At 48.2% G+C, this 20866-nt stretch overlaps 1 protein-coding gene across 8 annotated transcripts in view; it reads right to left on the bottom strand.

The window, feature by feature from the left end:
- TNIK (TRAF2 and NCK interacting kinase) overlaps window positions 1-16920 on the bottom strand; it is a 162562-nt gene extending 145642 nt beyond the window's left edge. For 7 of the 8 annotated variants that reach the window (XM_061452543.1, XM_061452544.1, XM_061452545.1 and 4 more), the window contains exon 1: window positions 16622-16919. In XM_061452543.1, the coding sequence (XP_061308527.1) occupies window positions 16622-16678 (57 nt within the window). In that variant the 5' untranslated portion in view covers window positions 16679-16919. Of the gene's footprint in view, window positions 1-16621 lie in introns of all 8 variants that reach the window. The other variant, XM_061452549.1, reaches the window with a different exon arrangement.
- Window positions 16921-20866: the final 3946 nt, after the last annotated feature.

Below are 20866 nucleotides of genomic sequence, written 5' to 3'. Positions count from 1 at the left end.
TGAAAGATACCCTACCACACAGCAAAGCCTGATGAGCAAACAACAGGGGCCACTCCAGTGCAAGACACCTAGTCCCAGCCACAATGCTTGCAGAAAAGCCCTGCAAGCAAGGGAGAAATTTCATCTCTAGCCAGTTTTCACTGGTTTTGAATCCTCTGGAATTTGGGTCAGCATCCTTCTTCCCTCCTAACACCCTTCCCTCAGCTTCAGCAACACAGCAATGCCTCTGCCAGCAAACTAAAAAGAAAAGCCCTTGCATATATTATACTAAAGAAAATTAATCTTGTGTTCCACAGAATATTAAGTGGATTACATCCACAGCCTCAAAGGAGAAAAACACTGATTTCCATGTATCTTGTGCTATTATTTACCCCTATTATTTTTTCTAACATTAATAATGATAGTTTCCTGTTATTTAGTGCAGAGCACAACTGGCTCAACAGACGAAACAACAAGAGCAAGAGTGGGATCTGTCAGTGGCCATGAGGAAGATCAAACCACTGTGGCACTGTTGCTGCACGGGACAATGTTCAACAAAGCCAGCTTCACTTTTTTGGACGACTCCATGGCAGGATCACCTCTGAACATCCATATCACCTTGTAAAGGCAACAGATTAGCACAGATCCCTTAAAAGAAAATTGCTAACATGCTATGAAATGTGCCATTAAACTAGATCCATCAGAGACAAAGAGATGGACATTTATGACCCCTGGGGAATGACAGGGAAGAACAACAAAAACCTGAGGTGCCTGATGGCAGAAGGGAGCCCTGACCCCCGGCTGAAGGAGAATGTCACCTCCCCAGGTGATCCCTGCCACGCATGGGAGCATCAGCTCCCCACCCATGGGCACTACAGCCACCACCAGCACCCTTCCTAAACACCCTCACCAGCACAGGAAGCCCAGCCCTCCGTTCCCAGCACCCCGGGTAACCATTCAAACTACTGTGAAGTGCCACCAGCTGACACCAGTTCTACACTGTCTTTGCAGAGGTGTTAATGACTCCAAAGCACAAGACTCAGATAAGCAGCTTTAATGCCATTTAACTGCTTACCATTAGGAGAAACTGAGAGAGCTTGCAAGGGCCACACTCTCAGAGGAAAGCATATCCACTGAGCTGCTGCTCATGTGGGAGGAGTGTATATTACTCAGCGTGGAGTAAGCAACATCAAAGCCTCTCCAAAAGGATGCAACCCACTGACAGCAATGCAAACTCAGCCCAAGCTTTCCTGAATATTTCACAAGCAAGCTGATAAGTTTAAAAGGCCAAAAGGAGAGTTCTGATGATGCTGCATAAAGTAAGGAAGGAAAGAAAAAGAAATCTCAGGATATGTGCTTCTTTCTAGACACAATACACAACCAAGAACTCAGCCCCGGCTTGACACATGAAGAGATGCATACTTTACATTGACATCTTGCTGGCCTGTACAGGGAAGAGGAACTCAACTTTTCAGCCATAATTCCCAGACTTCATCCCCTTTTTTAAAGTTCCCAGAATAATCTGAATTCTACACAAATGTCAGACCTGATAAGAAAAACCTTATCAGATGAAGTAACCTACAGCTTCCAGTGTGGGAAAGACAAAGAGCTAATGGCTACAGAAGCAGATAAGGGTGCTCATAACCAGAAATCAAATCCATGCAAGAGTTTCAGCAACAACACGCTGTCTCAGAAAGTAAAATACATAGCACAACAAACTGCCAAGACACCCTAAATCCTCAGAGAGCTGTGTGCAGCATGCAGCATCACCTCGTTCCACCCAGCAGACCTGACTGGACCTCTTCTGCTCAGAAAGGAGGGCAGCTGCAGCAGTTTTATTGTAAGCCAACTGCGGTGTGTGCTCAGCTGAGCTCCTTACAGCCCCAGGCTACAGCAAGGAAGACAAATTACTATGAGACCAAGATGCTTTTGTAATCCTTTCCTCCTCTGAAGACCTAATGCATTGGGAAGGAATCTCTCATTACCCTGGGAAAACAGATCTGCAAACACTCTAAAAGCCAGGACAGACTTTTCGGTTGAGGTGACATAAAATACTATGCTACTACAATTCACACTGTGAGAAAATTCAGAATTCTGCAATTGGATCCACCAAGAATTCCAACATTCAGGCCTAAAGCTAACCTTGTTACCTTCAGCATCTATTCCAGAGCCCAAACACTCTAGTGCCACGTCTCACCGTTGCCAGAAATCTAGACTGTTCATACTCCATATTGAAACCCACAGCAGGATGCACAGTTTCAGGCTGCATTCCCTATGTTACTTACTCTAAAACAGAGATACAAGATGTGATCCTCACCCCTGAGTCCTTCTAAGAACTCTAACCCATTGGGTATTGTTATTATTATCTTGACATCTGATTTACCTCCTAAAATTGACACCTGCAAGTTATTTCCCTTCCTTCATGTCCCAAACCTCACTCTACGTTGGCAAGTATACACGAAAAGCATTTACTCAAAGGAATTTACTCATCAAGTCTTGCAGACACCAAAACCACAGGTTATCTAATCTTAGAGGAGCACAGTTTAATGGCTACAGCACAGGATGAGAGGCCAGCAGGTCGGACTTGTACTCTCAACTCTGCCAGGACTGCATCACTTGTAAGTGAATCTAGGGAAGATGCTTGACCCCTTCTCACCTTAATTTCCCCTGCTATGAGACTACCCTAGCATTCCATTCCTCACAGGGGATCTTATCTATAAACTCTTCATTAGCATCTGAAGAGAGTTAAGCATCTCCGGATGTGTATGTAAAGGAAAGTATGAAAGAGTGGGGAAGCAGCACTGGCCAGGGAGCTTGAAGACACATCCTCTTCAGTGTATTCAGGCAAACTGAACTGCATCACACTCCACATCTGTGCTTGAAGAAACATTTTAATGCTTTCACTGTGCAGGGAAGAAAGAAATCCAACAATTTCTTCTTGAGACGGCTCAGAGCAAAGATCAAATTCCAGGCCTTTAAGTCAAGAAAAATCATGCAAGATTCTTCTAACAAGTACCAAGAGACCCCACCACCTCTAGCTAGTCACCTGCAGGATTACCCCACAGGCAACACCACCACAAAAGGAAACAACCTTCCTTTTCCCCCCTTGCTCTGGATGTCACCGAGTGGCAGAACCAGACCAATCAGAAAGAAAACTAGAAGTCTACTCTTACTGTCCTGCAAAAACTGGATTTTGGAGGTGGGGAAAATCCAGACCCAGCACAGATGCTCCCACAGATAAGACCAGATCCCAGCTCATCGAGCCTTGCTTACAACATGATTCCTGCTTGGCTCTGCCCTGGCAATGCGTCCTTTGACAGGGGCGGCACTCTAAGCAGGGGTGCAGAAAGGGCTGCTTCTGGTGTTAAACAGAAACTTCCTGTTGGAAAACAACTGAATATTAACAACCAAGGTAATATTTTAGCTCTTTTGAGAAGGAAGGAAACTCACCCCATCTGGACCTGTTCCCCATCTTTCTCAGTTGCCTCAGCTAACCCTGTAAGTAGGTCACATCAACTGTACCAGTTCCAGCAGCAGTTACTGCACCAGTATGGCAGCAAGACCTTTGCTCCCAAGATGGGTCCATAAACCTCCTGCTTCCTCCCAGCGCAGAGAAAGACAGAAGATATATCCACCCTAGTCCAGCCACATGGAACAGAAAGGTCTCAGAGGAGCAGCTGGCTCAAGAACTTGAAAAAAAGGAAAGAAGAAAAGCTCACTTCTTTTAAAAAGAGAAGAGAAAAATGTCCTGTTGTTCTGTAATTAATGGAAAGCAGAAGAGGTTTTATGGACTCATTGAGAAACAGAGGGTGAGAATTAGAAAGCACATTTCAGCATTTCATGATCACAAGGTAAGCTGCTTGCATAATACTGACAAAGAACATAAATGCTGATATCACAAGGCAGTTATGAAACTTGGGTTTTAAATGCTGAATAACAGTAACACAGTAATTAACCCTCATAAATTATCCCCCCCCACAGCTGCAGAGTAGGTGCTGCAACCTTCCACTAAGGTGTGACTCTGGCAAGGTGCACACTGGCAGATGACCCTGCTCCCACCGCCTCACAGCACCAAGGATCCATCCCATCCCACAGCCTCATCATGAGTCACATCGCTTCTTCAGACCTACCTTAAGGAGGCTTCAAGATCACATCAAGGGAGAGGCTCTGAACCTGCGAGGAGCAGGGAATGAGGGAATAAACCTGAATAACTGCACTTTGCAAATTAACTCCTAACCCCTGAACAAACTTCTGAGCCTTCCTCCCAGTGGTTTTTGATACAAGCACGTGCTCTTCTGAATTGCTCCAGTGTGACCAGGACACCCAGTCTCCCTACAACACACATAATGCAGAGCAGCAAAATGTCATGAAAATCAAGGGCAAACGAACATAGAAGACCGTCCCTCCCCCTACCACCACTTCTATTTTTAGGCAGCCAGATTAGCTTGGAGCAGTTTTATTCATTTCTGATAATGAGCAGGGCTCTTGCATCTTCTCTCGAGGACATTTCCTCTGCGCAGGCACTTTGCTTTACGCCAGCAGCATGGAAGAGGTCACATCAACCGGCAAAAGCAAAACCACAACTTGTTGTGAAAGGGTATTCAGAGAAAGCAACTCCAGCTTTGAACTTATGCCTCATCTCCCTTGTCAATCACACTGGTTCCGGGGTTTTGGGGGAGGATGGTCTGTCCCGCTACAGGGCATCCGTCTCTTTGAACCACATGACCTACCTAGTGTAATGATCTATCTAGTGTAATGCTTTTACTCCATCCACTGATGTAAAAGCATCCACATCAAAGGATGTCAGCTGGTACACCTTGGAAACACAGGTCTCCATGGAAAGAACATTTGGCCTTCCCAGGTCTGAACGTGTGGAAGACGTGATGGAGGGGCAGCCCAGCCATCTTTGTAGTACTCTACCCCAGCACAAAAACCACAACTTCACTCATGGCAAAGAGACTACGGTCCTCTCAGGGCACTGCCAGGTCTAAGGGCCAGTCAGGAGACCACCCCAGGAGCAGATGGCACCAAGGATGCATAGAAGATTGGGGTTCCACCGTGCTGGCAGTTTCTTTTCAGGAAGAGATATTCCTCCACCTCTCAGAGATCTACTCCTAAGGTTCTACACATCAATTTCCTGCAATGCAACCACTTGAACGTTCATTGTCCTCTAGCTGCTTCAGATCGCCTTGACAGCAACATCTGTGTGCAAAGCTTTCCTCCTTCAGTTCCACCCCTTCAAGCCCCAACCCTCCATAGCCCTTCATCACCACCTTCCTATTTCCTTGAGGACCTTCCCAGTGCTGCACAAGGCAGCAGGATCTGGTAGTTCAGTCTGGACTACAAACAGGCAAGGTCCAGAGGGCAAAACACACCTTGTACAAGCAGATGGCAGAAGTGAGCAACAGTGGAGGTAGACAGCTTCTTGCCCAAAAAATGAAAGTGTGGCAGAAGCAGCCTGGGTATCTCCAGCTGCTGTGCTGCATCACTTGGGGAAGAAAGAAGGTGAGGCCTCACATATTGTTCAGCCTGGAGAAGTGAAGGCTCTGGAGAGACCTTAGGACAGCCTTCCAGTGCCTAAGGGGGCCAACAAGAAATCTGGAGAGGGACTTTCTACAAGGGCCTGTAGTGACAGGACAAGGGGGAATGGCTTTAAGCTGGAAGAGGGTAGGTTTGGATTAGATACTAAGTTCTTCCCTGTGAGGGTGGTGAGGCCCTGGCACAGGTTGCCCAGAGAAGCTGTGGCTGCCCCATCCCTGGCAGTGTTCAAGGCCAGGTTGGACAGGGCTTTGAGCAACCTGCTCTAGGGGAAGCTGTCCCTGCCTACGGCAGGGGATTGGAACTGGATGAGCTTTAAGGCCCCTTCCAACCTAACCCATTCTATGATTCTGTGTGATTTATCACCACTTTTTCTTCTGAAATTTCAGTAAGATACTTGGAGTCTACTTGCCCTTTGGATTATAATTTTTCAGAAAGGCATTTTTTCTTTTCCTCTCCCCTACTTCTCTACAGTGATGAGATCTAGGAACAAAATATTCCCCACTCAACTTCTGAACTTCACAGGAATTCACGATCACAGACAAAATCATCAGGCTTTTGACAAGTTAGAAACCCTTTCCCAGGAGCAAGATGTCCCTCTGCCGTACCTTCCTCTTATCTCTCTGCTGTGTGAAAGGGCAGAGAAGATCATGCCTGGGGCACCAACACCCAGGCTGACCCCAGGAGCTAGTCTACCTATCCCTTCTTGGTGAGCTCCTGCCCCTGGTCACAAGCACCTTCACATCAGATTCTTGCTTTCTGCGGATTGCAAAACCTCATTTATTAAGGAAAAACACTAGTTCAATATACAGAAGCATTTAAGACAGCAAGTAGATGATTAACAAGTGAGTGCTCAAGTCAGTTGCTACAGGAGCACCACAGGTTCCTTATAGCCATAAAAACCTCATCCTGCGCCTCACCTGCAGATATCAGAGGTGAGGAGTTCATGGAGAGATTGTGCCTGGCAGAGCTATCACTGCAGGAGAAGACACAGCCACAGACCCCTAACTGCAGGTCTCCAGCCCAGGTCTCCCCATCAGTGGCATGTAGGGACCTTCCCAACGAGGATCTTGTTGCTACCTCTGGGTTCTCCCATCAGCAAGGCTGATCCCCAAGATCTCCCTCCCCACGCTACGCCCTTGCCAGGCAGCCTTTGCAAAGATGGCCATGGCTTTCCACACTCAACTTCACACCTACGCACCTCCCTCCCACCAGCACTCTGCAGGCAGCTGTGTCGTCTGGCAGGAAGAAGAGGTACCAATGTCCCCATGCTCTGGCAGCACCACATCAGTGCAGAAGGCTGGAAAGGAGAGGTACAAGGTGCGTCATGTGGCAGCTTTAAATCAAGGCCAAAGAAGAAGTAGTACTTCTGCTCAGGGCCTTTGCCTTTTCATGCTGGAGCCAAGTAAAGGTGCTTCAGCACTCTTATGTATCACCTATTTTTAGGCAACAATACCCTGAACACCTTTCTTCATCCTCGCTTTTATATCACACAATGAAGAAGTTACAAGGGTTCGGCACTTTCTCCGTAACAGGTCATCATTAACAAGTAACTCATATTATATTGCAGCATGAGTCATCTTGGCAGAGGTCACCATCATAAGTGACAATTAGTCTTCAATTATTTCCTTCAAGTTGAATTAAAGGTATATTGTTATGCTAATTCTACATCTGCTCCATCTTATCTTTCCATCCACTGTCTCCAGAGCAACCTGGCATTTCACCTTATGGCCCAAACTACCTCTGGAAAGAACTCTTCCACTGTGGTGTAGTTACAGGTTGTCTCAAAACATGGGGATGGCAATGGGAAGCCTTCTGAACTGGTTTTCAGCTATGGCATCTAATAGGTAAAGCACCTCTCCACCTGTACTCCCACCGCTGCTCCACAGGGACAACAAAATGCTGTCCCTGCCACCTTCCTGCTCTCTTCACACTTTATCATAACAACCTTCCAAGGATCTGGAGCCTGCCCAGTGATCAAACACAACCACCTTCAGTCTGCCAAACCACACCATCACCTCCAAGAGCAGGTACAACGCCTAACAAACGAAATCCATTCAAACTATGCCCAGCGACACATGGACATTAAAGAAACTATTACAAACCATGAGCAAGGCAGCTAAAAGAAGAGGCTTTTCCAGCCATTTTCTAGCCAAGCAGTCCTACATTTTAAGAGGACTCCAGGTTCCTGATCAGGTCCCCTGATTCCTGTTCCCTTCACCAACCCCCACACACAATGTACCCACCACAGCTCCTACCCAGTGACCCAGGAGAAGACAGCATCCCTGTCAGGGCCCAGCACTGTCACTGCAGGGCACCTGGCTCACGGAACACAGTTCTGCCCATTAGAAAACACAGGCATTACCAGCCTGATCACAGTGGAGCACTCTGTGTTTGTATTTATAGCAGTCAAGCACAGTCATGCTGGCTGTAAGGTTCACTTTGGAGAGCATCAGTGAACTGCTCTCACTACTGGAATCCCATTTAGCCATTACAGACTCTTCAGCCATACTAACACACTGATCCCCACAGATTAGCAATAGGAAGAAGAGAGTCACTGCACTATTTACTGAAGCCAATCAATACATAAAGCCTGGAGATTTATTGCAATGAAGACAGCCTGTCTGCATCGCCAGAAAATGTATTTAAATCCTGTTTAATTTTATTGCCTGGCCTCTGGTTTTGCTCCAAAAACACCGTTTCCTTGCACACCCATCTTTCTTTCACCCATCTTTCTTTCCCCCCTAAATGGTGGTATCTGCAGACATGAGAGAGAAGATCCCCACAAATACCTACCACAAATATTCAGTGGGAGGATTTAACACAAAACCCACAAGTTTAAGGGCAATGCCCCTTTCTTTTCAGCCAAATTTCATGTACATTAAAAGGTCTATAGGTAATTCAGCATCTCCCACATAAGTAAGGAGCTCAGAAAATTTTGTCCTGTGTTTTGAAGGTCTGCGTGCCAGGTATAGCAATACAGGCTGTGCCTTTCATGGGCACATGTTAAGCCCACATGCTGTCCTACTCCACTCAAGAGGGAATGGTTAGATCCACACTTATTTTTAATATACATTTTTATATATGTGTTATGTATATTTTATATATATATATATATAATAAAAGAACTTTTTAAGTGCCTTCACAAAACACAGCATATCTGACTTGCTGCGTTTTGGGGGTGACCACCTGCAAAGCTGAGACACCACTTGGGTATCATGACTAGTGAGCCACAACTGAGGAGATCCTACAGACTGCACCAAAGTTTGTTCTCCAGTCTCATCTCAGTTCATGCTTTGGGGAGCAGAAGCATGGCAGGCAATAATCAGCAGGCCTAGTGCTCCTGGACCACCAGCATTAGAAGGACCACCAGCTACCAGGTAAATGCAGTTGTTGTGGGTACTGTATCATCTATATGGCCCAAAGAGAAATACACCTAAGAAAGATGGCAGTGAGGTAGGGAGGAAATCTGTGCCTCCACTTCTGCTAGTTTATCTCAAAATCACACTAAGCTTTTATGCTTGTGCACGAGACAAGGAGGAAGAGGCAAATATATGCTGATTTACAGGGAGATTTCTATTGTTGCCTGGACATCAAACAGTACCCAATTAGTCCTGCAAGGATGTGACCCACAAATTATGAAAATAAAAGCCTCCAAAGCTTTGATCTCCTTTCTGTAGCATGCTACAGCGATTATTAGGCACATTTTATTAGATTCAAGCTGTGCGATCTCTTCCTCAGGAAAGACACTGCCACGTCCAATGCATCCTAAAGTAACCATCCTGCAGATTAAGGTCATGGTCCCAAACAGTCACTTCTGCCATGGACCAAACACATGACTCAGCTGGCAGTAGGCTTTTTCCTGCTGAGTTACAAAATTAGGAGCAAAGAGAATATTTATAAGGAAAGGGGGAAGAAGTGTCAGCCACCTAAATTAAATTTGATTCCCTGTTACTTTATGAAGGAATATACATCCTAGGCAACATCCCTGGCTTCTAAGAAGCGTTGCTTTCAGAACAATTAACTTCTTTTTTACACTGCAAAATGCCATTGCTGGAGGAAGCAAGCAAAAACTGTAACAAAAGGCTTCATGCACTCTGAAGCTGAAAACCACACATTCACTCACGTGAACAGAAACCCACCCACCCACCCTCGCTGCAGCAACAGTGCTTAAAACCAAGAGGATGTTAAACTCTTACTGCAAAAGCTTTACTCAGAAGCACAACTCACTGTTCACAGCCCACTGCACAAACTAAGCAGCTACTGCGCTTGCCAGAGGCCACAGCTGTTTTCAGCCTGAGCATGTACATAGGAAGGATGGGAGCACATCAACCGCTCAGGTCTCACTTACTCACAAGAGAGTGGTGTTTGCACGAAGCCATTATCATCTAATGGGGTTTCTGTAGCAGAGGAGGGTTGGTTATCTGCAGCAGAGCAAAGTGCATGCCTTCTGCTGCACTTGGGGTAACTCTGCAGCTGAGCACAGGGCAGTACACACAGTTCGCTCACTTAGTATGGAAGGAGGAAATGTCAGTTCTCAGCCATGCAAGGTGCATTTGGATACTTCAGTGCTGCCTGCCTGATTATAGTCATCCACTATTTACCATGAACACACAACCTTGAACTTCTGGCAAGCACTGCAGAAAATTAACACGGAAAAGCAACATTCTTGATCAAAGGGGAGGAAGGTTCTCTGGTTTGCCATTACAAAACAAAATCAGGCGTGCAGAGAGACATAACCAAGTTTCAACTTCTTATCAGTGTTTTCCAACCTTGGTGGGTTTTCCTCTAGCATGCCATTGCAGGAGCAACCAAGGGCTGAGGCCCTACATGCTGAGCATCCTCGTCCCTCTGTGGGAAAGGGATGATTGGCCCCTCGCAGGGAAACCACTATGGAGGGGGAACAGAGAAGGTGAGTCTCTGGTTCCCAAGGACCATGTTTCTTAGACAATCCTCCTTAGAAATCTAAAGCAATTTACACAAAGAACATCACACGTCACTTACATAAATTGTTTTCCTGAGTCCAGAGCAGACAGCCCATCAATCTCAATGTGCAGCCACAGTTCAAAGTGACAAAAGGGAACAGAAGGAGAGGACATGGTGGAGAAGGAAATCAAAGCTATTGGCTTTATTAGTGGGAAATACAACCTCCCATTTAATGGAGCTATCAATGACTTAGACTAGTGGTTTTCAACCCACAGCCTGCTCTAATGGCTGCGTGAAAGGTTAACGAAGAAGATGCCTGAGCATCAGTAAATGAAAATCTCATGTAATAAAGGCTCTATGCTTCCCACAGGAGAGCAGGACACCTGCAGAGCAGCCAGAGCCGAAACAGTCGCTGGTGGGAAGAGTCAGCCAAAGCCCCTCCCAGCACAGCTCTGCCGTGTGTCTGTCCTTCACCCCACAATGCTCCTTGTCTCTTCTGCAGCTAACGTGTGGAATAGGACACATATGCTCCCCAGATACCCTTGGATGAGAAGCTGCCTTCAGGAGGTAGGTCCTGAACCCATCCCAGCTCCATCCTCCCCACCCCAAGACACAACAGCTTTTAGCAATGCTGCTCCTCCATGCAGTGCATCCTTTTGCCTGTGGGTAGCTTTTTACTGAGGGGAAGCATGAGAAATCTAACAGGATTTTCCCCACTTATATTTGAGGCATGAAGAAAGGAGACAGGGATCAATACTCTGTGCTTGGTCTGCAGGTCAGAGGCAGAGAACTCCTGCTGATGCCTCTAAGTACTCTTACAAAGTGACTGGGGGTGCATTAGGAGCCAGGCACGGGTTTGCAGAGAGCAGCTCAGAGCCTGAGCCCAGGAGGTGATACCTGCTTTCACGTGATCTGGCCCTACATGAATGATGACTTCCAAGGACACCTATTCCTTAGCTGGAGATTTATTTGTGAAGATTTACATGCAGATCAAATGGAAACTTTTCCCCCTCACCCCATACAAACAGTACCAGTACCTCTACTAGAGCCTGGCAGATAAAAAGTATGTAGCAAGGATAAAAGCTTCCTCTAACTACTCCTTCTTGCATAGCTTAGAAATCAGCCGCTTTATTTTAAATATGCACACCAATGAAATACTCTTTGTTGCTTCAAACCTCAGTGAAACGCTCGTGCTCAAACTTCAGCCTGCTCAAGAACATGGTTTATACAAATTCACTCCAAATTACTAATTTTTATGGCTGCCCAGCACAGGAACACCAGTAAGAATATTCTCTCTGTGGATTTAAAAACACCCTATGCTTCCATGTTGTGGAAGATCTCCAAAGATGAGGAAGAGTAACCACAGCACCAGTGCTGAAGGACACATAGAAAACTGCAGAAGAGCAGCATCTAGACTGCATGCCTCCAAAAGGTGGGAAAAAAAAAAAAACAACAATTAAAATCAACCATGCAAAAGGCTTAGACAGAAGACACCCTTGTTTCTTTTCATGAGCACACACACAGAATACGCACACATGTGTAAAAGATAAATGTATGCACCGGTACCAGCACTCCCCACTCTAGGAATGGAAGTGAAATGCTGGGAAAAAAAACAAAGAGGGTTAGAGTGGAGCAGCGTTATCCCTTTGGGATGATTCAGAGACAGATTTGTGCTGCCAAGGTTTTACAGTGAAAAAAAAGGCTCAAAAATATACACGGACAAAGTCATGGTCCATAGCTTACACATGCACTGAATCACACTGGAAAAGGGCAGATGAATTCCCTGATGGAAGACCCCCGAGAGTCTCTATCCTCAGGAATTATGGCTATATAGGTTGAAGATATGTCCCAAATGTTGCACGGTAGCAGATCATGTAAAACACAGCATAAATAACCTTTTAATGCCTTTTTTTAATCTTCAGAAGTTATCTCTAGTTCCTCTTTCTATCTAAGAAGAAGGCGACCTTTGCAAAAGCTGCCCAATTTATGTTGGGCTAAAGAGTTTTTTAAAAGGTGCTGGAAGAAGAAATCTGACATAATGCTATCAGGATAATGCTCCTGAGTGGAGGCTTTCAGTGCTTATCCCCCCATTAGAACTTCTCCTAAATCTTTAATGATGCTGAAATATGCCATAAACTGATGAAGTTCTGGAAACAAGACAATGCCAGCACATTTGAGTTTTGTGGGGTTTTTTAATAGGAGAGCTTTTATCTTCATTGACAGTGATCAACGAATGCAAACAAATGGCCACTGAAACTTCACTTCTCTACAAAGCAAAGCTAAAGGAAGAGTAGTGACATTTTTGGGTTTCATCCAGTTCTTCCCAGCAACAGCTAATACCCACCGGCTTCTTAATTCTGTGCTGTCTCCTCTACAAGCCTGAGCGTTAAAGACTCCAAAACAACTAACAATTTTAGGATTCAGGTCCCACAGAGTGCAAGGTCAGCACTTTCCTGAAGTAAATAACAAAAGCTTGGGTTTTGTTAATGAGCTCAAAACAAAAGCAACATTCAGGTACACGAAAACAATTGCTCCTTCCCTAAAAAAAGGCTGCTTTTAAACTCCCAGCCTTGCAGTAAACCCTCAGTCAAGCCATACAACTAACACGAGCCTTGCCAGGCTTGTGAGCAGGGGGAGTTGCTTGTCCCACACTGGCCCCACCCCAGGGGCTATCATTCCCTTGAGAAAGGCTTTCCTCCCAGACAGCTTTCGTCACCCTACATACACCTTGCAAAGCACCCCAAAGCACCCAGCTGTACTAGTTACTGCAGAAGAGCCTGCTGCCACTGCTGGAACATCAGCCAGAGGCCCAGCCCTGCAGATGGATACAGCAGAGGAAAAGCTATTGACCTGAATATTTTAAAATCAAGGATCAAGGCCGCTGCCTTCAGCAAGAGCTGACAGGCTCTTGCATTTATCGAGACAAAAAAAAACCCATCCCAAACCCAGCCCCATCTTTCTGCTTATTCTCCTACAGAGATCAGCTGTGCATTTACCAGAGAGCACGGCCCACTGCATCCCTCCTCACATTTGCTTGCTCTTATTTTATTGCAAAAATCTGCTCCTCAAACATGGCTGTCAACAGCCTGTGTGAATCCCCCTGTTAATCACTATTCTACTAATAGCACTGCCAGGTCACCCGGCTATTAAACGTGCTGAGTGGACTAGGAAAAATATGTCCTTGCCCACACAAAAGAACATTACAATGTAGTTTATCTTATCCCCTTGTCAGTATAATATGCAGCACTACCTGTTCAATGGCCTCATCATTTTAAATTACAGTTTTCTGCAACATTAACAGTACTCATTACCAGCACCACCACCAGCAGATCTCCATTTCAAGAATCCTCTGATGTCGAAGGTTTCACCCTATCCCTTCCTCTTAGCCCTCTGCACTGACACAGGGACATTTGGGTACCATGGCAGCACGCACGGTGAACAATGATGGATAGAAACATGTCGCAAAGAAGGCAGGAACCAGCCCCAAGTGCGCTTACTCGATGCACCAGGCCATGCATTTTAATCAGAATTCAGTGCTTTGTTCCTGTCCCAGCCACCAGCATGTCAAATAGATGCACTGCTATGGTGGAGCCTGACTGTGTGGTCAAGATAAACTCTGGGGTGGGAAGAACAGAAGCTTCTACTACCTCCTATATTACCTTTAATCCCAGCTCTACAAACCCTACCCGGTAAACTAGTGGGTAGAGGCAAGCCAGACGAATGATGGTGTGCAGGGCTGTACTTGTGCCAAGCCACACTCAGCCACACTCAGTCTGGTCCTGCAAACCCACCTTCTCCCCTTGTAAGAGGAGCAGGGAAGCCAAAGCAAAGGACAGGGCGAACTGGCAGTCAAAAGTCCACCTTTTTTATACGCATTTGCTTGTTGTTCATAAAACCCAGCCTCCTGGAACATTTCAGTGACTCAAACTTGGAGATAAGTGGCCCAAGCGTTTCCTTTCCCTGCTGCTGAGAACAAATCATCTCCTCAGCCAGATTTTGAGTCATCACCTGGCTCCCAGCATTTCACTTAGCCATCCCTCACCCCTCCAAAGACATAGGCACAAGAGCAGCACCTCCTCCATCCAGACCCATCTACAAACCTGCAGCCGTGACACTTCTAATAAATGGAATTTTGCACGGCTTGGGGAATTACTCCTCCCTGCCATGTTTTACGCTCAGGCAGCAAATTTACTATTGATTTCTGATTCAGACCCCACAGAATGATTCACACTTCTTGCCCTATCTGCTGAATTTATGACCTTTAACAATTATTCTAAGTGCTAAAAGAGCTCAGTTCAGAAGAAGATCTACTCTTTGGCAAATTAAGCTCCTATTCTTGTCTCGCTTACAAACCAACACATCTCTCATCATTTACAGGAAAGCACTGTAGCAGGTCTCTCCCGTTGAGAGGGGCTGAGGTCCAAGTGGCAGAGGCACCGTGGTATCCCCAGGGTCCTACCAGGGCAGACACAGCTGGGCAGGGGACACGGCTTTGCACTCTCACCCCGACGTCAGTCGGGATTTCAGGTCCCCCCGTCTCTGGTTACCCTGCAACACCAACACTGCTCTGCTCGCAGACCAGGCGCTGCCAGTGGGTCTCAGGGGGAGGGGGGGAAGGAATATACATTTCCTCCTACAGTGAAAACAAACTCCTGACTGTATCTGGAGCAGACTGCTATTTAAAAAGCCGCAAATACACAGAAAAAAAAACCCAAACCCAAACCACTAAGGATGTATGGATACAGTTTTAGGAAGAAATGGTGCCCTACTTCAAATAAACTTCCCAACACAGATGTTAAAAAGAAATACAAAAATCTGATTTTCAGGTTTCAGAGGGCAAGGGAGAAGGAGAGGGGCCCTTCCTGCCCCTCTCCCTTCCCCCCCCCCCCCCAAACCCCATGATAATGTTTTCCTGGATTAACTCCACCAGCCTCAGCAACCTTACTCCCAAGGCACCTACTGGAGAAACAAGCTCCAAGTCTGTTTTTAAGGTGATGTTTTCCCCCTTCCATTCCCATCTACACCATGTATTGCTAAGCAATCATTTACACCATTAATCAACCAGACACTCACCAGGAAGAAAGTAGGGCAAGTGAATACACATTTTTTTCCTTCTTGCACTGAAGCAAATAATATTTCTAAAAAAACACTTGTGCAGGTCTTCAGGGGATTCTGCTCAATTTTATTTATTTATCTGTGCCTGCAGGTTGAACGAAGCAGCCTTGCAGTCACCTCCCGAATAAACGCCGCTTCTCTAAATGACTCCCCATGCTCGCTATCAACCTGCTCTTCTTACAACCAGAAAGATGAAAAACGGGCGAAAAGGAAGAAAGTTACAGGAAAAATAGACCGGGGGGTGGGGGGGAGAACATCAGGCCACAGCCCACGCAGAGGCTGACACGTCTGACGAGCCCGACATTCGAGCCCGACATTTCAAGGGTACACGACGAGCTTCATTTTCAGAGGGGGGTGAGGAGGAGACAGCGCGAAGGGGCACACCGGGAGATGGATGGGGAGGCTGCGGGGACCGCGCCGGTGCGGGAAACCCGGGTCTGGGGGGCAGCCCCGCACACCGGAGGTTAAGGGCTCCACAGTCCGTGTGCCCGTGCATGCTGCGGCGCGCAGGAGCAGCGCGCAGGCACTGCCCAGCCTGCGGGGACGACGTCGCCCCTCCCGGGGCCGGTGCCCGGCGGCCCCGCAGAGAGCACGGGCGGGGCGGGAGGGGGGAGGGGGACTGTCGCAGCAGCGCGCCCGCACACACACACGCGCGTGCACCCTCTCCTCCGCGCGCGTGTGTGTGTGCGTGCGTGTATGTGCATGCGTGTGCGCACACACGCACCTGCGCACCCCCGCCCGCCCCGCACGGGTGCGCGTGCCGGTTCACGCACGCGGGCGCACACACACATGTACCTGTGCCCATGCACACACATGCGTACACGCGGCTGCCCGCGCGCACAGGCACGCGCGCAACCTATGTACCTCGGTATGTACATACGTGCCGGTGCACGGACATGCACAGCCCCGCGCCTCTCCCCCCCCCCCCCCCCCATTTAGCCTCAGCTTCCCCCCACCGGGGAATGAACAGACGGATGGATGGATGGATGGATGGATGGATTGGGGAGGGGGGACGGGGACGACACGACTCTCGCATCCTCCCGGGCCCGGACCGGCCCCTCACCCGCAGCGCCGAGAGGTCGATCTCGTCCAGGCTCCGCGCCGGAGAGTCACTCGCCATGTTTCCGCCGCCGCCGGCCAGGCGGCCCCGCCGCCACTGAGCGGGCAGTGGTGGCGGCCGCCGCGGCGCTGGCGCTATTTAACGCCTCTCCTCATGCGGGGCGCCGGGAAGGAGAAGCCACCGCCCCTGCCCTTCCGCCTGCAGCGCGGCTAGGGGCGGCCGCGGGCTACCGGCAGGCAGGGCACGCCGCGGGCTGCGCCGGGATGGCGGCGGCGGCGGCGGCGCATCGCCTCGCCGCCTCCCCGGCCGAGCGCGCCGCCGGAGCTGTCTGTCACGGCGCGGGGAGGGGGCGGTGGCACGGGGTGGGGGCGGTGCCGGGCCCCGCCGGCAGGGGGCGGGGGCGGGCAGGGGGCGGGCAGAGCCCCGCGGTGAGCGATCGCCGCCCCCCCAGCCCCGTCCTGGCTCTCTCCCTGCGGGTGGGCGAGGGGCACCGGCCCCGGCCCCACCTGCGCCCGCCGGGTGAGGAGGGTCTGGGCCGGGGGAGAGCGGCCGCCGCAGCCGCCGGGGGGATGCGCGGGTGCGCCGAGGACAACGCCTGCGAGAGCCGTCCTGCGCGTCCTGCAGGCTTCCAGCCCCGGCGCGCCGCCTCGCAGGGCCCCACAGCGGGGTTTGTTCTGCGTGCAGGTTCCCCTGACAGATTGCGGGCAGAAACAGCCGGACCTCTGCCCCATACCAGAGCAGTTGTGCCTGCCAAATCTGGTGGGCAAAGCTACCAAATCTCAGGTGCTGAACCCGAACCCTACCAGGCTGGAGTGTCTGTGCCAGGGCCTGGTCTGCTTGGTGTGAAAAGAACGGCCCCTTAAAGCACCTCGGGATGCTCCGGTCAGGAAATGCCCCTTCTCCGGGTGAATCCAGGTGTCGGACCCACGTTTATGACCTGTCGCCCCTATGCTCGGGAGTCAGCCTAGCCCTATCGACTCTCATGCTGTTTCTGAGTCAGAATGAAATATTTATACTATCTTTGCAATTGCCCCAAACCCCTCCAAAGCCAGCAATAGCTAGGTAGATTAAGCTTTTACTATTTTCCCTATTTCCCTTTTTCAGATGTGGTTTCTGCCAAACCAGGTGCCATATATATATATATATATATATATATATGTATAAAAAAATCTGTTGCCTTTGAGAGGAAGCTGTACTTACAATATCAACTTGTGTCAGGAGCTTACAATATGCAGATCTGGGAAGCGGAAACCCTACACATGAGTCAATTGGCAGGCGGATGGGATTTTCTTACACTTTCTGATTGGAGATGTGCTTCAAAAACAATCAATTGCGTTACAAGCAATGGTGCAGTTGCGAGGAGGCTGCGTGCTGCAGCGGATGCCAGAGGTGCAGCCTCTGGGCTGGGCCAGGAGGGACAGGCAGATAAAAGGCCAGAAGGGGCTGACGAAGCCTCCCCAGGAGCGACAGGATCTGCCGAGGGAGCTGCAGAAGAAGTGGGTGCCACCAGTGCCTCTGCCTTCCGCTTGCTGGATAGCCCGCAGCGGAGGGACTGCATCAGCGGCTTATTAGCGTTATTAGTCCTGATGGCAGCAGGGCTCGCAGGGGCTGAGGATGGCGGCGCCAGTGTTCCAGCTTGCAGGGTTGCGCGGGTGCAGCAGAAATGTGATTTTTTTTTTGGTAATGAACTGCTGAAGTGGCAGGTAGCGGAAGCTGCCCACTGTGGTGAGGCACACAGGGCTGCACAGCAGCAGCAGCCTGCCTGGATAGATCCCCTTTTCCAAGCTACAAATCATCACTCCTTGATACCTTGCACAGTCATTAGTCCTCACTTGCATTTAAGGAGGCAAATTTGATCAAAATGCTAAACTCAATGAAATAAACACCAGGGACTGTCTGAGCACTCTCCTGAATCTTTGATGGGGTGTTTTTTTCAAACCAGATGTTGCCTGTTTGTTCAAACCTAGGTATTGCGATGTTTTGCTTATAGTTGTGAAGCTGGAGGCAAAACTGCCTGGAAACTAGCAACAAACCAATGCATGACTTCCTCCTGCTTTCATTGTTCTCAGGGAGAGAAGGGAGGAACAGAAAGGATGAGAGAGGATGCTGGCTTGCTGTAATGTGTTTTCCAGCCAGGAATATATGGGATTATTTGTGAAACTCATAAGGATTAACTATATACATATATATATTTATGACCCTTATGATATATATATACATGCCTAGTCTTGCAAATAAACAGATTGCCCTGCTCCTCAGCATGAATGCAAAAACCCAAGCTAAACTGTGATTTAATTATAATCTTCCCGCTGTCTATCAAGATGGTAAAAATGTAGAGGACCTTTCTGTTATCACTGACATCAGAAATGCACAAAGGGATAGCAGGAGGTGAAAGTAAGATCCTGGTGAGGGCTGCTGTTTCCAGGCTGCTGGGGGAAAGGACTGGCCTTAATGTGGAGGTGTGCCCCCTGTGACCTGAGATGCCAGGGCTGCTGCATGGGCTGTACCGGTGTCTGGCCAGGCTGCAGGAAGAGCTAGTCAGTCCTTTTCTGCAGGAAGCTTTTTCTGTGGAAAATGAGTTTTCTGAGACATTGCTTTTTTTCTTTGTGTTTTGTTTTGGGTTGGTTTTTTGTGTGTGTGTCTCTGTATACTTTTTTTCTTCCAGGAGCATCTAAACACAATCTTGCAGTGGGAGTCACTGTGACTCAAAACAGAGTACGCTGCTGAATTGGCCCGAAATACTTTGCTGTGAGTCAGTCCAGCATGAAATTGTGTTTCCACCTAGTGGGCCCCTGCTGGGAATGGCTCTGGACCCTGTTGTGTCTCATCGTGGTCTCTCTTGCTGTGTGGTTCCTGCGCTCCAGCCAGCCTGGCTGCAATGCAGCACTGGCATGGCTATACGTGAGCCACAGCAAGGGTGAGTGCTGCCGAGCCAAACGAAGGTATGAAGCTGCCAAATCCCATCCTTCATGAAGCAAGAGCCATGGAAGAGGAGTACAGCCCCTCCTAGCTCTGCTTCCCACGTCTCTCAGTAGCTCCATACCTCGCATTTCTGCTGCTGTGGAAGCTGGGACCATTTTGTGGCCAGTCAGTTTTGTCATTTCATCACCATTCAGAAAGTGGGGAAATGTGAAAATCAGTTTTTTCTCACAGAGTGTCAGTCCCCCACCTTGATCAGCCCCAGTGAGCAGCAAGCACCTTAATGAACCAAAGCTCTGCTGCTGGCAGTGGGGGACTAATGTCGGGGTCAGTATTTTTGATTTATTCCTAGAAGCTCATCAGTTCACATATAAACTATACAGGTAATTTGATCTCTGAATAAAATTAAATTTAATTATCTAACAGTGCCACCACTGTTAATTATATCATGAGGGAGTATATGTAGAATGAGTAAATCTAAATGACACATAAGACCTTGTCCGATTAGCAAGGTGCACCGATTAGCAAGGAAGCACCTATCCAGGTGCTTCAGGCTCTTGATCATTCTCCAGAAGATTAGCAAGAAAAGGAATGAAGCAAACAAGAGAGCACATTTGGGCCCGATTTTGGGACTCTTGATTTATTTTACCAGTACATTTGAGTCACTTTTTCCCAGTAATTCTGTGATCATTCAACCCCGTGGCTGGCATCAGCATAATTTTTCTGTACCCCAGGTTTGCCCATGTAATGCAGTATTTAAAGGACTCTAGAAATGAATACTCTGTTAAATGCATAATAATTGGGGTTCAGGCTAGCATGACAACATGCAGCTTTGTTAAAAAACACTCAGAAATGAACGGCTACATGTGTCCTAACCTGTATCTATTGATCTTCTCAAATGCACTTTAACTGATTCATTATCCCTTACTGATTGCTCAGCCTTCTGCATATACAGCTTCCTCTCCAAGGAAAGAAGTGTTTTTCCATTGCATCCTTGGAGCTGAGCAAGACTACAGGTGTGAACCCAGTTGCCAGGATTTTTCCTATAGCTATATATAAAAAAATAAACCTGTAAATCATTGTAAATCAACATCTTTGTCAGCGACATGGACAGTGGGATTGAGTGTGCCGATGACACCAAGCTGTGTGGTTTGGTTGATACGCTGGAGGGAAGGAATGCCATCCAGAGGGACCTTGACATGCTTGTGAGGTGGGCTGATGCCAACCTCATGAGGTTTAACCATGCCAAGTGCAAGGTCCTACACCCGGGTCGGAGCAATCCCAGGCACAGCTACAGGTTGGGCAGAGAAGAGATTCAGAGCAGCCCTG

The sequence above is a fragment of the Pezoporus flaviventris genome, unplaced genomic scaffold (genome assembly GCF_033815535.1).
Source record: "Pezoporus flaviventris isolate CSIRO_AGI_PZ_B2104156 unplaced genomic scaffold, CSIRO_AGI_Pfla_v1 ptg000013l, whole genome shotgun sequence".
NCBI lineage: Eukaryota > Metazoa > Chordata > Aves > Psittaciformes > Psittacidae > Pezoporus > Pezoporus flaviventris.
The sequence above is the reverse complement of the archived record's forward strand: the minus strand, read 5'-3'. Positions and strand labels throughout refer to the sequence as shown.